The sequence below is a fragment of the Sesamum indicum genome, linkage group LG6 (assembly GCF_000512975.1).
Source record: "Sesamum indicum cultivar Zhongzhi No. 13 linkage group LG6, S_indicum_v1.0, whole genome shotgun sequence".
Taxonomy (NCBI): domain Eukaryota; kingdom Viridiplantae; phylum Streptophyta; class Magnoliopsida; order Lamiales; family Pedaliaceae; genus Sesamum; species Sesamum indicum.
In genome coordinates this window covers 2,504,080-2,524,592 of record NC_026150.1, presented here as the reverse complement: position 1 = coordinate 2,524,592, position 20,513 = coordinate 2,504,080, and the positions used below count along the sequence as shown (strand labels likewise).

The 20,513-nt window shown below is 32.2% G+C and overlaps 2 protein-coding genes across 3 annotated transcripts; both read right to left on the bottom strand.

The window, feature by feature from the left end:
• Positions 4,060-5,770, bottom strand: LOC105163424 (protein LIGHT-DEPENDENT SHORT HYPOCOTYLS 4-like). Its single transcript, XM_020694154.1, has 2 exons — positions 4,495-5,770; positions 4,060-4,327 (listed from the first exon to the last, which is right to left on the bottom strand). Exons 1-2 carry the CDS (start codon positions 5,060-5,062, stop codon positions 4,206-4,208), a joined length of 690 nt encoding a protein of 229 aa, XP_020549813.1. The 5' UTR covers positions 5,063-5,770; the 3' UTR covers positions 4,060-4,205.
• Positions 10,467-15,888, bottom strand: LOC105163423 (U-box domain-containing protein 3). 2 transcript variants are annotated; one of them, XM_011081751.2, is made up of 5 exons: positions 15,459-15,888; positions 13,535-13,814; positions 13,206-13,322; positions 11,139-12,992; positions 10,467-10,962 (listed from the first exon to the last, which is right to left on the bottom strand). In XM_011081751.2, exons 1-5 carry the CDS (start codon positions 15,548-15,550, stop codon positions 10,897-10,899), a joined length of 2,409 nt encoding a protein of 802 aa, XP_011080053.1. In that variant the 5' UTR covers positions 15,551-15,888; the 3' UTR covers positions 10,467-10,896. The 2 variants fall into 2 exon arrangements, with proteins under 2 accessions (XP_011080053.1, XP_011080054.1); XM_011081752.2 differs by lacking the exon at positions 15,459-15,888 and adding an exon at positions 14,846-15,158.

The window sequence follows — 20,513 nt, the reverse complement described above, 5'->3', positions numbered from 1 at the left end:
TTTTTTTTAAAAAAAATGCAGCAAAGACAAATTGATAATTTCAAATCTCTGTTCAATTATTACATAAATTTAATCAAAATCAATAATTTTTTTTAATTTTTCAAATAACAATAGTATCAGATAAGCTTATTATGATTGACCCAAATTAATTTATTTTGTGAGGGAGGCGTTATATAAATTAATTCTGAAAGCATTTGGAGAATGGTGGTAGGATGTACTGTTGTTTTACCCCCTCTGTGTGTGTGTGTGTGTGTGTGTCATTTGTTATATTATTTTGTAATATTTGTTTCCTGAAATTGCTCAGTTGATTGGTACTATACATATATTTATGTCTGTTTTAGGAAACTGTTTCTTGGGAATTGCTTAATATGTAATAATAATAATAATAGAAGGACATGTAGTTTCATTTCTTATCTAATTCAGGAAACAAATCCAATTCATTTCTTTACATTTTATATATATATATATGTAAATATGCTTAATAGCCTACTTTTTTTTTTAATGAATTGAGACAAGAAATAACGCTCATAGTAACAACATATATTATTTACAAAATAGTGGAATTGATTTATTAGTAAAAATTTTACTTATTGATTAGTTCGACATTAATTTCAACAATACATTTTTTCATAATTATTGAGTTATTTTTTTATAGTGAATAAAGTACTGCGTAAAAATATCCATCAGCATGTATGATAATGTGGGGGAAAATTATACTTTTAGTCCCATAGAATAAGAGGTTAAACACTTTTTAATCCTCCGCCTTTATGAGATTTTCAAAATAGTTCTAAAATTGAAAAAACTCGATCTTCTACATTACGGAATTAATAGGACTAAATGTGTCAGTTTTTTCAATTTTAGAGTCATATTAAAAGTATCATAAAACAGAGGGCTAAATGTATTGAACTCTCTATGCTATGGAACTAAAAGTGTAATTTTGCCGATAATGTGACATTATTATTTTGTGGGTTCTTTAATTTGAGAATTCTACTGACAAAGCATCCAATCAGCCCCTCTATCCACATAACCGATGACTGAATTGCATATTTGAGGGTAGCATTTTAAGAACTATAATTACAAATTATTGATAATTAAGCGATGACTGAATTATTTCCTTTTTCCCATGTCATTAGCTTATTTGCATTTAGTACAGTGAAATTAAATTGCACAAAATTAATGAATTATGGGTATTTAATTGTCATCCGTTTACTACAAACCTCAAAATGCCACCCTCCAAACACATAGGGCATATAATGCAATTTAGTCATTGCTTACGTGGTTAAGGGGCTGATTGGATGCTCGTTAATGAAAATCTCCATTTTTTTTTTTTTAAATAATCTATTCATCAACATTATGAGCAATTTTTGGGTGAATTGTAAAATCCCGACAATCAGAGTCCTCTAATTACTACAAAATATTGAATTATGGGTTATAATTTACCATTTCTATAGCTAGAGTTCTTAATTAAACTGCCACTCCCATTAACATACAGGGTACTAAATTCAATTAACCAATCAACAATATTCAACTTAATTACATTATAAATCAACTTATGAAAATATAATCAAACATTTTAAAACGATATATATGTTTTGGTTCATGACCATCATAATTTCAAGCTTTTTTCAATTTTTGGGAGAAAAATCTACAAACAAAATGAAGAATTATTTACAGGATTAAAATTACAACTTCTAATCGCACAAACCCCAATTGTACTATGTAAACCCCAATTACTTATGGGAATGAAAAGATACTCATAAATCTGAACCCTGGGATTAGAGGTTAGGGATTAGAGAAAAATATGGATTTTTCGCTATATTTTTGTGCATATATAAGTGATCCTAGTACAAACTTTTAACCTAGCAAACACACGAATATATATTAAGGTCTGGGTAGTACCTGTATGGATGAGAATTATAATTTTAATTCTATAAATTAGTCGAGAGTCGACATTTTTGGTTCTCATGTAAGTAGCATGTGTTGATGTTCCCTATAAAATCGAAAAATCCCTAACTTAAAAAATTGCCTACCAATAACAATTATACCAAAATTATCCTCACATTATCCAAAGTAGAAAAAATGTTAATTAACCCTCCTATATTTTAGGTCAGAGAACTTTATGTAATTGGAAATTTTATATATATATATATATATATATAAATCATGAAAAAAAATAATCAAATAAGACAGCCGTGAAGTTGTGATCATATACAACAAACATTGGCAAAGGTTGTCAAGTTCTGAACATTAATTCGTTATTACTGTCACCAAAAACAGCCATCAATTCTCAACTGTAAGGGGGGAAATAAAGCTTGTCTAAATGTATTATTTCACTTATGATTCTATGATTGGTTTTTTATTAATTTATCAAAAAATTATATTTTTCCATAAGTTATAAGGACTTGTACATTTTTAGTCTGATTATATTATTTACGGGAATATCGAAATTATTCCCATATTCCTAATTTTCTTTACATGGGACTAAAAACCGTATCAATCTTAATTTATGGGACGGAAAGTATAACTTTTGTTTTAAAATATTTTTGTTAAATAAAATGTACTCTCTTATACTCCATAAAATTAACAAATAATTAAAGGTAAATAGTTATAAAACACAGTTAATGGTAGATACTAAACCGCACAAAAAATAAATTATAATTTACAACCCATAATTTACTTTATTTGTAATTTTGATCCTATTATTTTACGACTCAACAGACTCAGTCCACCAGTTTTAAAAAAAACTACAATTTACGTTCCATTACGCATGTATACGTGCTTCATCTCTTAATAATTTAATGAGTCATGAGACATAAATTGCAATGTTATTGAATTTGTTCGACTAAATCTATTAAATTATAAAATAATGGGATCAAAATTATAAATAAAATAAATTATAGAATGTAAATTGCAATTTTTTTGGCACAAAAATACTACAACGGAAGAATGATTGAAACGAGTAATTAAGGGCCAATCATATGCATGTTGTCGGCCAAATTTGAAAATCCTTATCCTACACAAATATATAATTTTCAATGTTGCTACAGAGACAGAGACATATGAAGGAAGAAAGCACACTTTTACTACAACTCCCACGTTAGAAAAGAAAAACTGTCAGGAATGTTGAAGAAATACATTGAAGCTGCTACATCTTGTCCTTTTCCACAAACTTGGATCTGACTCGATTTTCCTTCACACACACACTACTATTTCAGGAATTCATGCTGTCCCAACTCCTTTTTGTTTTTTCCTTAACATATATAAGATGCCCATCTAATATCAACGTTAGCTTTCATCAAATTAAATTCATCACAAAATAAGTATATAATTGATTATTTTTTTAAAATTATACACAAATCACACAACAAATATATAGCACTTGCTATATATATAATTAATTCAATCTCGACCAAACCCAATTTGGGTTAAAAAAGATTTCAAATTTTCTATCTAAACTATATATTTCTATTTTTGCACTTTATCACCGAAATTTTTTTTTTTTTTTTTGTCAACTTACTGTTTCAACTTTGTGATATATGCACTTTTTTAGAAATAACTTTTTTTGTTGGTTTTTTTATCAGAAAAAGAATCACATGTTGTGCATATGTCAAAAATATCACATTACATAATTATTAAATATCGCATGTTCACTGCACATAATGTTTTTCAACAAAAAATTTGGTTGAAAATATTAATAAATGGCAAGTGAAAATTTTTATAAATTTGATATGTTAAATTTACACAAATAAAAATAGATACAAAGTATAAAAATGAACATATTTCGAATAAGACAATATAATTAATTCAAGTATTAGTTAGGGTGTATATATTAGTGTGTTTGCTGCAAGCTTCATCAGCTGTCGTCGAAATGACAGCACTACAAATAATTCCAAACTCAATTAAGAGACTTAAATCTACTGAAGCCACCTAATTAAGAGACTTAATTGTTCATGGAACTACATTAGTTAGTTCAATAATTACCTTAATTCTTCAGACAGTAAAGCTGTAAAAAGTTGTTGAACTATGAGAGAAAACAGCAACAGTAGAAAGATTGATGAGTTATGATAAAGACAAAGCACTCAATTAACAGCACTGGAATTTGAAAAATGGATCGATGGGTTGCATGGTAACGAAAAAAACACAGAATCTAAGAATGAGGGTACATTAATTAATTACTCCCATCCTACAACATTTTAGAACAACAACTACTTTGGTCTGAAACTGCTGCTTCTGATCATACTTCCCGACACTGCTACAGTTTCTTTTTTCTTTTTTTTTCTTTTTTGGGTTTTGTTATCAAGAAAAGAGCAACCCTCGAACCTACAAACTGATGCAAGGTAAGATAGATAAGATTAAAACAGGAAAAAGGGAGCTATATGAATTAAGATCACATCGTTTCAAGCATCTAGATATATAGATAGCCGGATTCTTGGAAAAGACCCAATTAGGAATAGTTCTTGCAGCGCTGCTCAGCTAGTGTGCATGTTAACTAACCTTCGCTCGGCGGCGGGGGTTGTGCAGGAGGCGACGACCCGGCAGTTGGCTGCTGTGGTGGGCGCTTCCTCTTTTTCTTCTCGTAGCTGATTCCTCTAGCCTTTGACTGCAAATCACGGACTTCCCGGAGGTAGAGACGCACAGCTCGAGCTCCAAAAGGGTTGGTTTCAGGCTTGCCGCCGTTTTCCTCGTAGGCAGCGCGGAGGCGACCGATGAGGGCGTCGAGGCTGCCCCAGGCCTGGCGGAGCGGGCAGGGGCAGGGGGCAGGAGGGTTGGGGTGGCCGTAGAAGGGGCAGATTGGGGTGTGGACTTTGGTTTTGCCGAACTGATCGAGGTAGCGGAGGAATTCGAGGACATGGGCGCCGCTGCAGCGGCTGAGGGAGAGCGGCGGGCGGTGGTTCTTTAAGTACTGGCCGAAGGTGTTCCAGTCGCGGCGTTTTTGGTTCTCGTAGCGGCTGAGAGTGGAGCCCGACGAAGACGTGCCGGCGGAGGAGGAAGTGTTGCCGGTGTTGACGCTGCTGTTCTCAGAGTTGGAGCTTTCGATTTCAGGAAAAGATGATGAATCCATAAATCCACCCAAAAAACTGTCAAAAAAACAGCTTTTGCCCTGTAAAAAATTTATATTCAGACAAAAGGGTTTTCGTTTTCTACGGAACTGTGAACAATCCAACAAGTCTTTCTAGGGTTTGGCAGAAAAATCAAGAACAATGATGGTGTTCTAGGTGAGTGAGGAGTAGAGGAGCAAGAAGGATGACGAATTTATAGAAGAGTAGTTGTGATGCAATGATAAGACCTTTGTGTGGCAGTGGAGCTATCAAACACACAATCATAGTGATCGAACAAGATCAGAACTAAAAGGGGAAGAAGAAAAGCAGGGTTTCTTGATTGATATATGAGAAGATTGCCATTTTGGTGAGAGAGTCAGGATGTTAAAATAGGGTATGTAATTGACTGATGGATGGATGGATGGATGAATGAATGAATGATGGATGGAGGAGAAGATATAGAGAAGTGATCAGATCCCTATTGGGAATTCTTCTTTTCTTGCTGTCTGTTTTCTGTTTGATGAATACTAAAACAACTCAAGTTGTGAGAAGACTGTGAAATGCTTGGTGGATTCTTGAGGATTTGCTTTCCCAAAATGGGGGAAGCAACTCATCTCTTCTTCTTCACTGAACTGTTAGTCCTCTTACTTTCAAGAGAGAGAGAGAGAAACAGTTTTAGGGCTTTTGTGGAAATGCAAGAGGCAGACAGTAGGTTGAGATGGAGACAGGGAAAAAGGTTGGAAGATGTGGTAATAATAAAGGTGACAAACAAACACGACTTTGTTTGAATCACTTAGATTTGAATATGGTAAAAGTCTTAATGTAAATGATTAAAAAATATAAGACATTTTTTTTATTTTAAATTTCATCTTGTTTCCTATTACATTTAATATATACACTCCACGTATATAAAAATTAAGTAATGTATTTTAAGAATAATCGAATTTACACTCCCATTTTATAATCTATTAATACAAAATATTCATAACAGTCAAAAAATAAAGGTAATTTGTATAATAATATTAATATTTTTTGGGGTATGTGTAATTTCTCAAAAAATATGAGTAGTTTATATAAATAATATTAATGATTCTGATGGATGTATGTGTAATTATTCAAAAAGCATGAATACTTTAATTGTGTAAATAAACAATTGATTAGGAAAGGTAAACATAACTATACACACGTAAGATATATATAAATGATATTAATAAAAAAAATACAATATGATGATTTGAAATAAAAAATTCAACTCACTCAATCAATCATAACTGTATCAGGAAAAAAAAAAATTGATCACATTTTTATATTTTTCAAGATTGATGACATATATATTTATAAAATGTGGATGGGTGATGAAGAGTTGGTTTATTAATGGAAATTTGGCGTATTGATAAGAAATTGCATGTGTAATATTATTATTTATTAATGTAGCTAAAAGGGCATAGCCATAATTGAATGCTGCCTAACAAATTAAACTAGGAATTGGGATTCAATCCCATTCATCATCATATTCATATGACATGTAATGTTAGCCACAGCTACTCATACTAAATGCTAATATACTAAACACAAATCCTGTGCAAATATGTGGTCGAAGACTTTTAAACAGTTGGAATATATATATACATTGTCTAGGAAGTAATATATATATATATATATATATATATATTTATATCAATGCAATTCTTGCATGAAGCGTACTTGACCAAGTACGCGACTTTGTTTCGTTGCTTCTATCTCTTATTTTCATTTTAGAAAATAAATAAGATAATATTGTGTGTTTTTAAATCTTTTTAATATGTTATAGGTTTTTTTGTTATTTCGTATTATTAATGTAAAATGATATCAGAGTTAGATTGGATAATAAGTTTGGAGTTCAGATCTCATTGCCACACATTTATATAAAATTGTAAAAAGAAAATGGTGGCGTGCAGGGTTTGCATGTGAGGGTTGGAAAGATGGTTTGCTTAACAAAATATTAATTAGGAAAAAAAAATCCGTCCAATAACTTTGACCCGAATTTCTTTTGGGTCCTTTAAGCTTGCAATATTAAAGTTAGTCATTTATCTATTAATTTTGTGCAGATTTAGTCGACCTTTGACCTAGTTTAGGACTCTTTTGCCCTTTTATGATAAAGTTTAATAATCTATCTTAATGCTCTTAAAAAACCCAACATGGTTTTAAAATAAAATTAAGTTTTTATAAATTCATACGTTCTATGTGAACATTAGTTATGAGATGCAAAGGGAATGGAGATGGACTAAATTTGCTCTTTAAAAAGCTATACAGCGATAAAATTATTTGAAATTAGGTCAGAGGACTAAAATTACACATTTCTGAAAATTACAGCACTAAAACTAAAACGCGTAAACTTAAAGAATTAAAATTAATAGCAGACAAACTTAAATAACTAAACAAATAATTTTTCCTATTAATTGTCCAGTAACTTTGTACTATCGCTGATGAGGCTAGGTTGATTGGCGAAGCTGAAAACCCTGCAATGTATAGAATATTATTCTATTTTAATAATGGTATATATAGTTATTGACTAGATATAATTATATGATATCGATGATTAGTATATAATTGTTGTTAGATATTAACATTTGATATTAATAAGTATAATCAATACATCTTTTATAGGTTGATATATTTAAGATTTTAATCCCTATATATATATATATATATATATATATTTAATTACAGTAGCTGAAATTTCAAGAAAAACACACATTAATATGGAATAGTGATTGGATCTTTGGCTTCCACATATATTGTAAATGTGCATGGACGACAGAGATGGATCAATGTTGATGTCTACCATCACACCATGAGATCCATTACATGATCATCCATTTTCCGTATATGCTAAAATGTCTACAGTTCGTTCTTCTGTTACAGAAAGCGACTAACATATAATTATTCAGACCATGAGATTCAATAGGTCAGAATATCGATACAACCAATTATATAGTAAATATAATTTAACGTAAATTATAACGACTTCTTTTAAAATTTGTGATAATTATAAATATTTTCTCATTATTTGAAAAATTACAAATACCTCCTTAGAGTTATAAATACCATCTTATGACAACTCATTGTAAGAGAATATTTGTATTTATAATATTAAGAGAAAGCAATAGATGGAGTTGTCTGAATTATGTGAACAAAGGAACGTGAGTGTTGTATTTTTTAAGGAAGAAATAGAAAAGTAAAAAGGGAGGGTGTGTGTTTTGAGGATGTCCCTATTTTCAGGTACCAAACCATGATACCTTGTTTGCTCCAACGTATAATTCACATATAAATTCTTCCTCCCCATTTTCGTCAAATGTTTCCAACCTTTATTTTCTTTCCTCTTTTACATTCGTTCTTACATTGCATGAGTTTCACGATTTTATTTTTAAAAACTACTTTGTTGAGGGAAAAAGATCTTGGACATTATAAACAGTTCAAATCCATCGTCTGCAATCAATATGGGACGTTTCTCTATATTATTAGCCCTCAAATAGGAAACTTAATTGGGGACAAAATATTACCTCATCTCCACAAACAATGCAAAAAATAATGGTCAAAACAACGGCTATGCGCATTTAAAATAATTACAAAATCAAACATACGACATCTTCACTCTTTTCAAATTTTACTCGATTTTGGATAGTTCATCGTGTCCTTTGTGCGTTCTTCTTTTCTCCAACGGCTAAAAATATTTTAATTGCAGTAATAGCTTGAGTATAAAATTAATATGATTACAAATTATAAAAATATTCCAAATATTTTTTCCTCAATTCGGAATAAAAATATATAATAAAAGATGGTTTAATTTCAGGACTATCATTCATCTAAAATTATTTTATTTAAAAAATAAATCATGAAGATACCGTACAACAGTGGGAGCTATTTGTGGAGTAGACGTGTTAGAATTAGAGATACGCAGATACGGGCCACTCGACTTTTATACAGTCCACGTCCACATGATACATAATATACGTAGGATGTGTGGTCCAATTCTAACATGAATTTTCCCTAATCCGGACATGCACCACTATACACCTTCCCAAGTACATCATCTATTTCATAAATATGCACCCCTTCTGCTCTAAACATTAAATTTCTCAAAACAAGTAAAAAAAGTTAAAACGGAAAATATATATATATATATATATAACAATATTCGTTTGAACTCGATTTGATAATCTTTTGTGACGTCCCTCTCGCACAGAATTTGAGCATACTCTAAAGTCGTGGAGGTACTTGTCTTGTTTCTATGAGGTTATAAAACTTTTTAAAAGAATAATTACATTTACACTCCCTAATTAATGATCTATTTACACAATTCACTTTTATTTTTATGTAATTGCAAAAATCATCCTTATCAATAAATAATCAGTGATAGTTTGTATAATAATGTTGATGTTTTTGTATATTTATGCTGTAATTATCAAAAGACATAAGTAATTTGTATAAATAGGTCATAGATCACGAAATGTAAATGATTATCCCTTATTTAAATAAACTTAGGCAGAGACACCCTCAAAGAGGGTGTTTGGCCAAATTTTTTATAAGGTCTTATAAGCTCGTACATCTTCTAAAATATTTTTAGAGCTTGTAAAATATTATATCTTATTTTGAAAATAAATTTATGACATGCTTGTATAAAATAAGATTATCCAGCTTATAAAATATTAGTAATTAATGAAAAATTTGTAGTTAATTTGAAGAAATTTATTAAGATTTTAAAAATAAGTTATCAATTTCTTTGTTTCTTTTTAAAGAACTTATAAGCTCTTAGTATCTTATTTTTACAGTTTATAAAATCTTTTCCTAAAAAAATTATGAAACACGTTGTGACATCTTATAAGCTTTAAAATATCTTATCTAATATTTTAAAACCCTTAAAAGCTAACCCAAACACCGTCGAACTCCACTTTGAAAGTCAATCTTAACTGCAGAAGAGGAGCAGCAGGAAATCTTGAAAGTGAACCAAAACAGAGCTTTGGCATTTTCCAGATATTGGGTTCTTATAGCAGCAAGAACAAGCATAGAGAGTAAAACAGCAATATAAGCATATACTGCTTTTCCGATGACTTGCTTCTTCCTCTTCCATCCGGGACGAGCACCTTATGAGCCGATGGTGAAAAAAATAGACAGTTGATCTCCAAACTTCCTACGTTTATAACTCACTTGAGATTGTGATTTAGCTCCTTCCAAGGGTCACATTTGGACTGAAAGTCGATTTAAATGTAAAAGAAGACCAACAGAGTATCCTGAAGGTGAACCAAAGCAGAGCTTTGATATTTTCTGGATATTGGGTTGTCAGTAGCTAAAACAAGAGACCAGTACAAGTGTCGGATAACGACGGTGCTAATGAACCGGTTGAATTCTATCACTTGAGAGAGTGGGAAATGATAACAAGAAAGAAGATGGAGTAAAAAATTGTGGTGATTAGCCATAGGAGCAGAAATTCTGCATTTAGCCTCATGATGTACAAAGGCATCTTGTGATAGTTCAGACAATGGTTCACAACAAGGACTAATATGAAAAAATGACCAAAAATGTTGTGTAACAACTTAAGGATATATGTACAAAATACTGTACAAACTACTTCCATTAATGCAGCAAAGAACAAAGGAACCACAAACCAAAACCTCGTGGGAAAGAACAGCCAACTATGGAGCTACCAAGAAATGCTCTAACTCTATATGCATTTCAGACGAGCTTTTCACAACTCACAACAAATCTGTAAATTTTAAGGAAAATGATATTTTCAGAACCTCTGTTGGGAGATGATAACCTACAATAGCCACCAGAAGTAGTACAAGAAAACAGGAATTAATGTTTTTTCTTTGCCATTTCATGGTCTCCCTCTTGAAGTGGCATTCTCACGCTGGCTGCGGAAGTGACTGAGAAGCTGTTGGGCCTGGTTCAAATTAAGGAAACAACCGATGGAATATTACTTTTCTGTCTACGATTATAGAATCCAATGCCGTAACATATACACAGAGAGAGGTTTTGTTTTGTTTACGGTTCTTGGAACATAACTAGAGTGTATACAAAGATGCCAGCTAAGAAGATGAGGTGAATGGAGCTACATACCTTTTCCTTGGCTCTAGGAGTGCCAGACTGAGACAATGCGACGAGAGGCGGAACAGCTCCTTCTTGCAAAATGCTCCGACAATATTTGGGACTGTTAATGCACAGCTGCAATAGTATAGAAGCAGCATTTTCCTTTCCCCTTGGAGAGCCTGTCTCAAGTATCTCGACGAGTAACGGTATGCCTCCTTCTCGAGCAATAGCTGAGCATCCTTCCACGACAGTAGACAGATTTGCAAGAAGAGCTACAGCTTTATCGACCATTTCTGTTGCGGGGTCCAAGAACCGCACTAAGTACTTCACAGCTCCTGCCTGAACTATACGAACCTTATTTTCATGAAATATAGATAGGTTAAATAAGGCAGTTGCAGCATCTTTCTTTCCTCGGAAAGTGCCCGATCCTAAAAGATCAACCAGCGCTTTAACTGCACCAGATCGACCTATCTTTATCCTGTACTCATCCAAAAGCGATATGCTAAAAAGAGCAGCTGCAGCATTCTCTTTCGCTCCTGTGTTTCCAGTTCTCAAAGCATGAATAAGCGGTTCCAGAGCACCTTCTTCTGCAATCCTGGCCTTGATGCTTTCATTAATTGATAAATTTAGAAGTGCAGTGACAGCATGTTCTTGAGTCAGCTCCACATCTGAGTGTAAAAGAGAGATTAGTGGGGCAATAGCCCCAGATTGGCCAATGATTAAGCGGTTGTCCATATTATACTTTGCAAGAAACCGTAGTTCTCCAGCAGCTGCAGTTTGTACTTCAGTCGAAACACTCTTCAAGTCATTGATGAGTTTTTCAACATAGGAAGTAGAAGTCAATTCATTATACCTTGACTCAGATGTAAATGTAGGAGTTCTAGGTATATTATGGTTTCCATTCACAACCATTTCAGCCATTGTGTTGGAACTGTTGTGCTCTTGTCTAGATAAAGGAGATGGCCCAGGAATTTCATTTGGCAGGGAAGTTGAGCAAGCAAATTTTACATCACCCAGTCTATCACTCACGTTATCCTGCTTAGGCGATATTCTTGGAATTCCTATCTCCACTGATGGGACATAATCAATGCTTGAAACAGCACTTGACGCTGACTCACTCCTGCTGTGAACATATGAATGCTCCGGGGAAGACTGGTCGAGTTTGTCAGTCTCCTCTCTAAAAACACGATAGCCTTCATTGACCTTCTCAGTCTCAGAACCATGTCCAACTTCATTTGAGGATCTTGGTACAGAATTTCCCATTTGTGATTGCCGATCAACTTCACAACTGACGCTCTCAGAACAACATTGATCTTCTTCCGTATTTGCACTGGCAGGATTTTTGGAGAGTTCTACTCTGTTTTCACTGCACCAATTTGCTATGAGGGCTTTAACCGTAAAATTGGGAATAAGATTTTTATGTGAAAGTCTGCAACCGGTTTTGGGGCATGTTACTAGCCCATGATCCAACCATTTCTGAATGGCAGCACGCTCATAAGTTTGGCCAGAAGCAACAATTACAGGATCCAGCATCAGCTCCAAAGATAATGGACAGCGGAAATATGATGGTATCTGAATACCATTTAGGGATTTAAAGTTCCCTAGCTCAACCACACAATCACGAATGTGAGATATAAGGTCTACAGTTTGAGAAATTTGATCTAAATCCCCTTTTCCTTTGCTGTCTTGAGCTTTTTGTTTCTCATTTTCAAGTGCAATAGACTCACTCAAGAGCTCTTGACTTGATCCCAAGTTGAAGGACTCAATTATCTCCATAAGGTGTTCCGCATCAGGAGTTTTCCCTTCTTTTTGGCGTCTAAGAATCTCTTCTATGTGTTCTGATAGTTGTCCTAGCTTCAGATTTTGCGACTCTTGCACACAGAACTGAATAGAAAATCAAATTTTACATTATTTTTGCTATCATCATATGGGGCTGTGTGGTGGTATCATAGAGCTGCGAATACAAGTATTCCATGTGCAAAGATGCAAAAACAAAGTACTAAAACAAAATAAAGATATGTAAGTATTGTTAACCAACAAGATTGGAATAGAGAAGCTCAGAAATGAACCAAGGTTCTGAGATGACTGTATCCTTACCTGAGCATTAGATAGAGTCGAATTAGTTGGTAATGATTCAGATAGTACATGTAGGACGAGAGATAGCTTAATAGATGAGATCTGAATTTTCAGGACGTACGGCTTACTTTGCAGCACCTGAAAATATAAAATAATGGAGTACAAAAAAATTATGAGCAGGCAAAATGATCAAAAATTTTAAAGTATCTCCAGTACATTTTAAAAATTCAGAAAGTACATTAGATTATGAATAACAGGTTTTTGATAGGTCCCATCGATTTCAAGTATTTGTATTTACACCAAAAGGAAACAAGAAAGAGTAAGGTGATGTTCAATCAGAAGTTACTCACAAAAAGAAGCTTGCTCTTTCTTGAAGACCATTTTTCAAGGAACTCTCTAGCCTCATTCACAGCTATATCCAACTCTTCACACTCTTTAGACAAAGCTTCACCCTGAGGTGCTTCGTGATCGGCAACATCATCAAGGATGGGTTTCAAATGTTTCAGTAAAGAAACTAAATTTCTATAATCCTCCTCAGCTGGCATCGTCTTTGATATACGACAGGTTACCAGATGAGCAAATCTAGAAATACTGTTAATAAGGCATCTTAATGATGTTAAGTCCATTGACCTGTTAAAAACAAAGTTAAAAGATAGCTAATCAAATTAAAATAAGAACTGGAAATGAAGAAATAGAATTTAAATAATTCAAACTGAAACAGCTGAAAGGTTATAACATGGAGAGATACTCCAGCAATGAAATATGATCCATGTGAGTTACAATTTCTTTGGTCTCAAGCACTAAAGACAAAATTTCACTTGCCCACTTAGTTCATTCTTCTTCCAGGCTCCATCATGGTTAGTTGATCTAGATAACTCTAATCAGTAACTTTAATTGGTAAGGTGCTAATAACTAGGAAAAACACATGAAACACAAAGAGGAACAATCCACTTCCCTTGTCTACTGTAGAATCGGGGATCCCTGAGTGCTAAGTCAAGGTCTAGAAACAGAGATCTTCAATAAACATAAAAAGGAAAAAAACAGATCTCCAAACAGTCCCGTCATGCATATCAGAAGAAGACAAAAGCCTATTAGCTGTATGTTTCTTTTTTTTTTTTCCCTCAGAGTACTTATCTAGACCAACCAAAGTGATCGATAGTATGCTAGATCGTTTCATGAAAGTCATCCAACTAACACGCATGTGATGCAAATTTTCATTTATTGCAGAAGCCAGTATGCATGCAACTGAACAGAGACTTACATAAAAGAACCCACAACCATAAAATTACCAAGAGAAAGTTGGTCGAAAATCATCTGAAGACTACATTAAAATGGTGGCAATATATGATTGAGACAAGATGTAAACATGCCCATTATAGAAAATGAGAGGTTCTCTGATAGGTTAATAGCTCATAAATACTCCGTCCAAGAAGTCAACCACTGGCGAACTATAACATGATAGTAGAAATGACAGCAATCACAAGAGTCAACAGCTAACGAATTGCATTTATCACAAAGGAAGTTGAGAAATGAAACTAGGACTGCTAGCATAAAAAGGATCACCAGGCACTAATAATTTCAATCACCACAACTGAAGAAAGATGAATGAGAACGACAAGATATAAACATTTAAGTACACTACAAAAGCACTTTCAATATACCTATCATTTCTCCAGCAAAATGGCTGCTCTCTAAGAATTGTGGCATACGTCGCTAAGAACTTTCACCCTATAAATCTTTAGCATTCCACTAGGTACATTTCTTTTGATTAACAATATGCCACACGGAAGGAAAGTAGGTAACGCCTTCCCTCCATTCAACAAGAAACAGAAAACAGCAAAGGGAAAAAGGGATTAGACCCTCAATCAAGAAACATGCATAAGCCAAATTCCAGCTACATGCCACCAAGAATCTTTCAAATGCAATTATCTTCTTCCAAACCAAGAAATTTGGCTTTCTCCAGATAAAGACAGACTAGCCAAGAAACAAAAGCAGTGTTAATTGGTCATCTGCCCGACAGAAAGAAACCGACACTGATCAGACCAACTCATCAAGGGACAAGGAAATCCTCAAAGCATCTCCAAACCTAAGGTCACTTAAACCACTCTGTATATTCTGAAAAATGCAATACATTCAAGAAAAAAGCTCAAAAACACAAGACAATTTTATCCACTGCACATATTCACAAGAACACCTAAATGCAAAAAAACAAAAACTGCTTAATTGATGAAAATTAGAGTAAAATCATGCAAACGTTGGGATAAAAAACACCACCTGTGCGGGTATGCCTGGGAGCAAGAAGATTGAAGAGAAGAGACAACAAGCAGATCTTGATGACGTCCTAGAAAAAAATCAGGCTTTAACATGAATATTCCACGTCGTTGATCTATCAGTCATCAAGAATCAGCTGGGAAATTCCAAGAAAAATATCCCTTTTGCTATTTTTCCAAGAATTCTCGGCAACCCTCTTCAGTGTGCTTCATTTCTGGAGAGAATGAAAGAGCTGGAAAAACCAAGGAAAATATTGAAACTCAAAAAAGAAATTAAAAAGGGAAAGAATCTGTGGGGCCCTTATATAGCTGCAAATTTGTTGGTGGTGGGGGAAGAATTAATTAATGATGTGATTATGAATCGGTTGTCATTATTAAATAATTAGGGTAAAGGATTAGGGATTGGGGAAGTGGGGGAATGAGAGGAATCTGTAATCATGATTAGATGGAACATACAAAAAGTTTACACCTTTTTTTAATCAGCTGATGAAGTGGAATGATATCCAGGAAGAAGATTTCTGCCCAGGAGGAGAGATGTGTTTGTTGCTTGCCAAACTTACTTCTTTGTCCTTCATCAAAATTCAAAATTTTAAATTAGTATTTCAATTATTACATACATTATAGTATAAATTTCTCGATATGTCCTGATATCAAGTCTAATTACACAACCACCTTTTATCCTATGTTCAATTCTTGAAATTACGATTGTAATTACAAGACCCCGTTTATTCAGCATCGAAATTTACACAAAAAAGTTTACATGTAAATTTATAAAAAAATAAAAAATATTTATGTAATTAGGTAGAATTTTTAGAGAATATAAACGTAATTTACCTGATATTATAATTTAGTATTTTATTTAAATGTGTGTGAAGTTAGCTAGATTTTATAAAAGGTAGATAATAAATTTAAATTGAGACGAGGAGATCAGAAAAATATTTTAAAACAAATACACACACGTATTTAATAAGATTTGAATTCATAACGTCGAACCTCAATTTTTTAAGACATCATTAATACAAAAGATTATTACATTAAGGAAATATTGAATATTATATTGTAAGAACCTCAGATGAACTATCAAGTGAATAATTAATTAAAACATTGGAGTAGTTTGATGAGGACCACAAATTGTGTAGAGTGTTGAAGCAGTAATCATGAAAATTGAGGGCGGATCATTCTGTTTTCCCCTTTGAAGGCATGGGACTCTCATCAACTCAATAATCAAGGTCAATGAATAATCATTTGCAAACCAAACAGTGCACTATCCATTCTTGTTACCTCAGCTTTGACCAACCTATTCATGTCGGCAAATACTTCAAACTTTTTCATCAATTTTTCACTACTTGTTTAAGCTCTGTTTTGGGTTAATAAAAAAAAAATGAGGTGGAAAATGATTTCTGCTTTTTCGACAGTTCAATTCCAATCATTACTCTAGCTCAAAACATACTTTTGAGACCATAGACTGTTTATAAAGGTACTTACGAACTACCCATCAATACAGTTCTCATATCAGCAGAGAAAATCAAACTCACATTCATCTCGCTAAAAGTAATATATTCTTACTAATTGATGCAGTTTGAGACCTGATGTGTCTCATCGCATAAGATATCATCCGTCTTAATATCATATTAATCTCATTATTTTATCATAAAAAGATATCTCGCTAAAAAAAAAAATCTTAAAACTTATAAGTCATTCAAATCCTTTATTTACTGTCAATATAATACGTTTGTCTGCATCGCGAACTGAATGTGAAAATGAATTGGATGTCCCCATTTTGCCTAGAGCTTTCACCCCACCTCTTAATTTTTCAAGACTCCCTACCAACCGGGCAGGGAAAACTAGTCAAACGTGAACGGTGTCTCATTCGAGTGGCAGAAATCAATATTGTACGAAGTTGCAATAATAATTTTTTGGTTCCAATCCCAATATTTGAATGATTTAACATGTATCTATTTTATATTAGTCATCAGTTTTGCATAATGATTATTTATTATGCATAATTATTATTGGTGTCCTAATATAATTATTTAATTTTATATCTATAAAAAGGATATTGAGTTAAATTTATTTGAAATTTTGTGTGAACTGCTATATTCAATTAGATAATTTTTGAGCTTACAAGATAATTTAGAGAGTCGGGGGAGTTGACTGACTAAATTAAAAAATAATAAAAAATCCATATATTTTTGTAAGCTATTCTTGAATATTTTAAAATGGATATATTTGATATGAGTTATTCACGCATTGATAAAATGCGATCAGAAAAATTATAATATTTTTTTAATAATAATAATTTTGTATTTAATATTTGAAAGTACCTAAAATTTTACGAATAATATATACTCTAGTCTTATAAACTGCTTTAAAAACTTTATAAATTTACCAAAACACCCTCTTAACAACCTTGCTGAAAGTAAACAACAAGTCAAACATAAGTTTCATAATCCACTATATTTCTCATTAATCTTGATTTGATTAGGTACGAATTATACCTATATAATATATATATATAAATGGTTGCCAGCTAATAAAATTGAATAAGCTGGCTAGACAGGGATGTTTTTGTCATTCTACTTGGCAAGCAAATTACAGAGAATCTCTGTTATTTATAAAATTACAAATGTATATATTAAAGTTGTAGTTGTATTACAACTAATCCCATATTCAGTGACGAAATTTCATACAAACACCCTTAATGTACATTATACTAACACCCACATAGGAGGTGGGTTTGTAATTTTACAAAGAGTAAGGAATATTTGTGTATTTAAACTTAATTCTAGGAGTTGTCCATGTAATTTATCTTTTTAGGGGATAGATTACAATGGGCTCCACTGAAATTTGTTATAATTACAAATATCCCCTTATTGTTTGAAAAATTAAAAGTACCCATAGAATTAATGATTGTCTAATAAAATATCCCACATAACAGTCCATTATAGAGAATATTTATTAGACGATCATTAACTTTAAAAATATTTATAATTTTTTTAATAATAAAATATATTTATAATTATTACAAATTTTATAAAAGCCCGTTGTCATTTGTCCCTTTTATTTATGTGGATATGGGGGTAGCTAAACCAATATTTAAAAAAGATGAAATTAATTAAGGATGAAGTTGGCATTTCATTATTGTCTTGGGCACTAAGGGACAAGCCCTCCATCAACCTTGATTTGATATTTGATGGGAATAATGTTGTCCCTATATATGTAAGCCAGATTTTGATGTATATAATGTTGAATATTAGTTTTGGTTGTTGTGGGGAAAATATTGTAATTTTTGAAATTATGGTGGGTGGATTTGTAATGCTTATGTTCCAAACTGCAGGATTTGATATTTTTAATTAAAAGTAGTGACACACTCTTGGCTAATACGTGGCTAAAATGGAATTATATATTAATTAAGGGGGTGTTTGGAAAAAAAAATGAATTAAAATATTTATTAGTTTATGGTCAAAGTTTATTGAGTTGGATTTTTGGGAAAAGTTTGTTTGCTTTTCGAAAGTTGAATTTTGTCTCTCGGTGTTTGCAATAATTTTATTTTTGAGATAAGAATAAATTATGGAAAAAAATCGTTAATTAGAAAATTGTATAAATTGAAAATGATCAAAAAATAAAAGTTAAAAGTGAAAGAAAAACTGAATTTGAGTGTTTGGTATCAATTAATTAGTTGAATTGGTATCAATCTACTACACAAGTGCCATACGAAATTAAGAACGATAACACGTCGTATAATAAATACAGATCGACTTACAAGAAATATTAAATAATATGAGACAGTAACTCGTATAATAGGGTACGAATCGACTTGCAAGTCGTAGCAAATAATAATATGAGAATTTTGTTGGCTCGAGTGGCAAAAAGAATTGATATACGAGGACCGACAAAATCGTATATTATCATTGAGCACGAACATGAGAATTTTCTTCAGAAAAATGATAATTATATAGTATTGAATTATTTATAGCAATTCTACATTCATTTCTTAAGGTTAAGGTTATTAATTATTTATTTAAAATTTCAAGTTCTATTATATATCTAAATGTATTTCTCACTCATAAATAATGATTTTTGAACCGTTATATCAATTTTTTGTTGTGTGGATAATACTTAAGCTTATTTTTTTTTGTTTTCTTTTAAATATAATATATTAAATTATATTTATATTTATAATATATTTTAAAAATAAAAAATTGTTTATTATAGGATTTAATATAAATTATCTTTGTGGTATTGCAAATTTACAAATTACTCCATATAAAAAATAAATAGCAATTTAACTCCATATCTAAATAGGTAAATTGTTTCATTTTAAAATACATAAAAAGATAAATTATTTTACTTTAAAAATATAAAAAAATAAATTATAATTTATTTATAAAAAATTATTTATTTATTTATAATATTACAAAAAAATATTATATTTTTTTATTTATTATATGTACGTAAAAACTCGATCAATTAGATTAGTGTGTAAAATACAAAAGAATAGATGTCAGGCACTGCACTGCATAATTATTTTGTCAGGCTTTAGTCAACTTTACCATCAGAACGCAATAAGAAAAAGAACAAATTTGTTACACCAAAATGTTTTCTAAAAGCTAAAATGCCAAAGTGATATTTCGTATTCTTCAGGGGATGAAATTCTAAATTCTGAAAAGTTTCTTTCCCACATTGATCACGACTAGGATTATTCTCTACTACATCCGTATCTCCAGAGGTTTTAACACGTAGAGGGGTTTGACGGGCTTGGACTTGTATATCTGGAGAGGAGGGAAGGACTCTCTGTACGGTTCCGTCACGCATAGCGACGGTTTCTCCGCCCTTTCTCTCTCTCCGGCATTCTTCTTCGAAAAATCCTTGTTCACGCACTTAGACACGCTATATGTATGTAGGCACACGCGGTCAGGTTTGTTTTACATGCATGTTGAATGTACATTGTGCTTGGTGATCTTTAATTAGTGATTTTACTGTGTGTCGAGGGCTAATGGAGAAGCTTTTTGATGCTCTCAGCAAGCGGACTAGTGTGGCTGAGAATTTGGTGAATTCT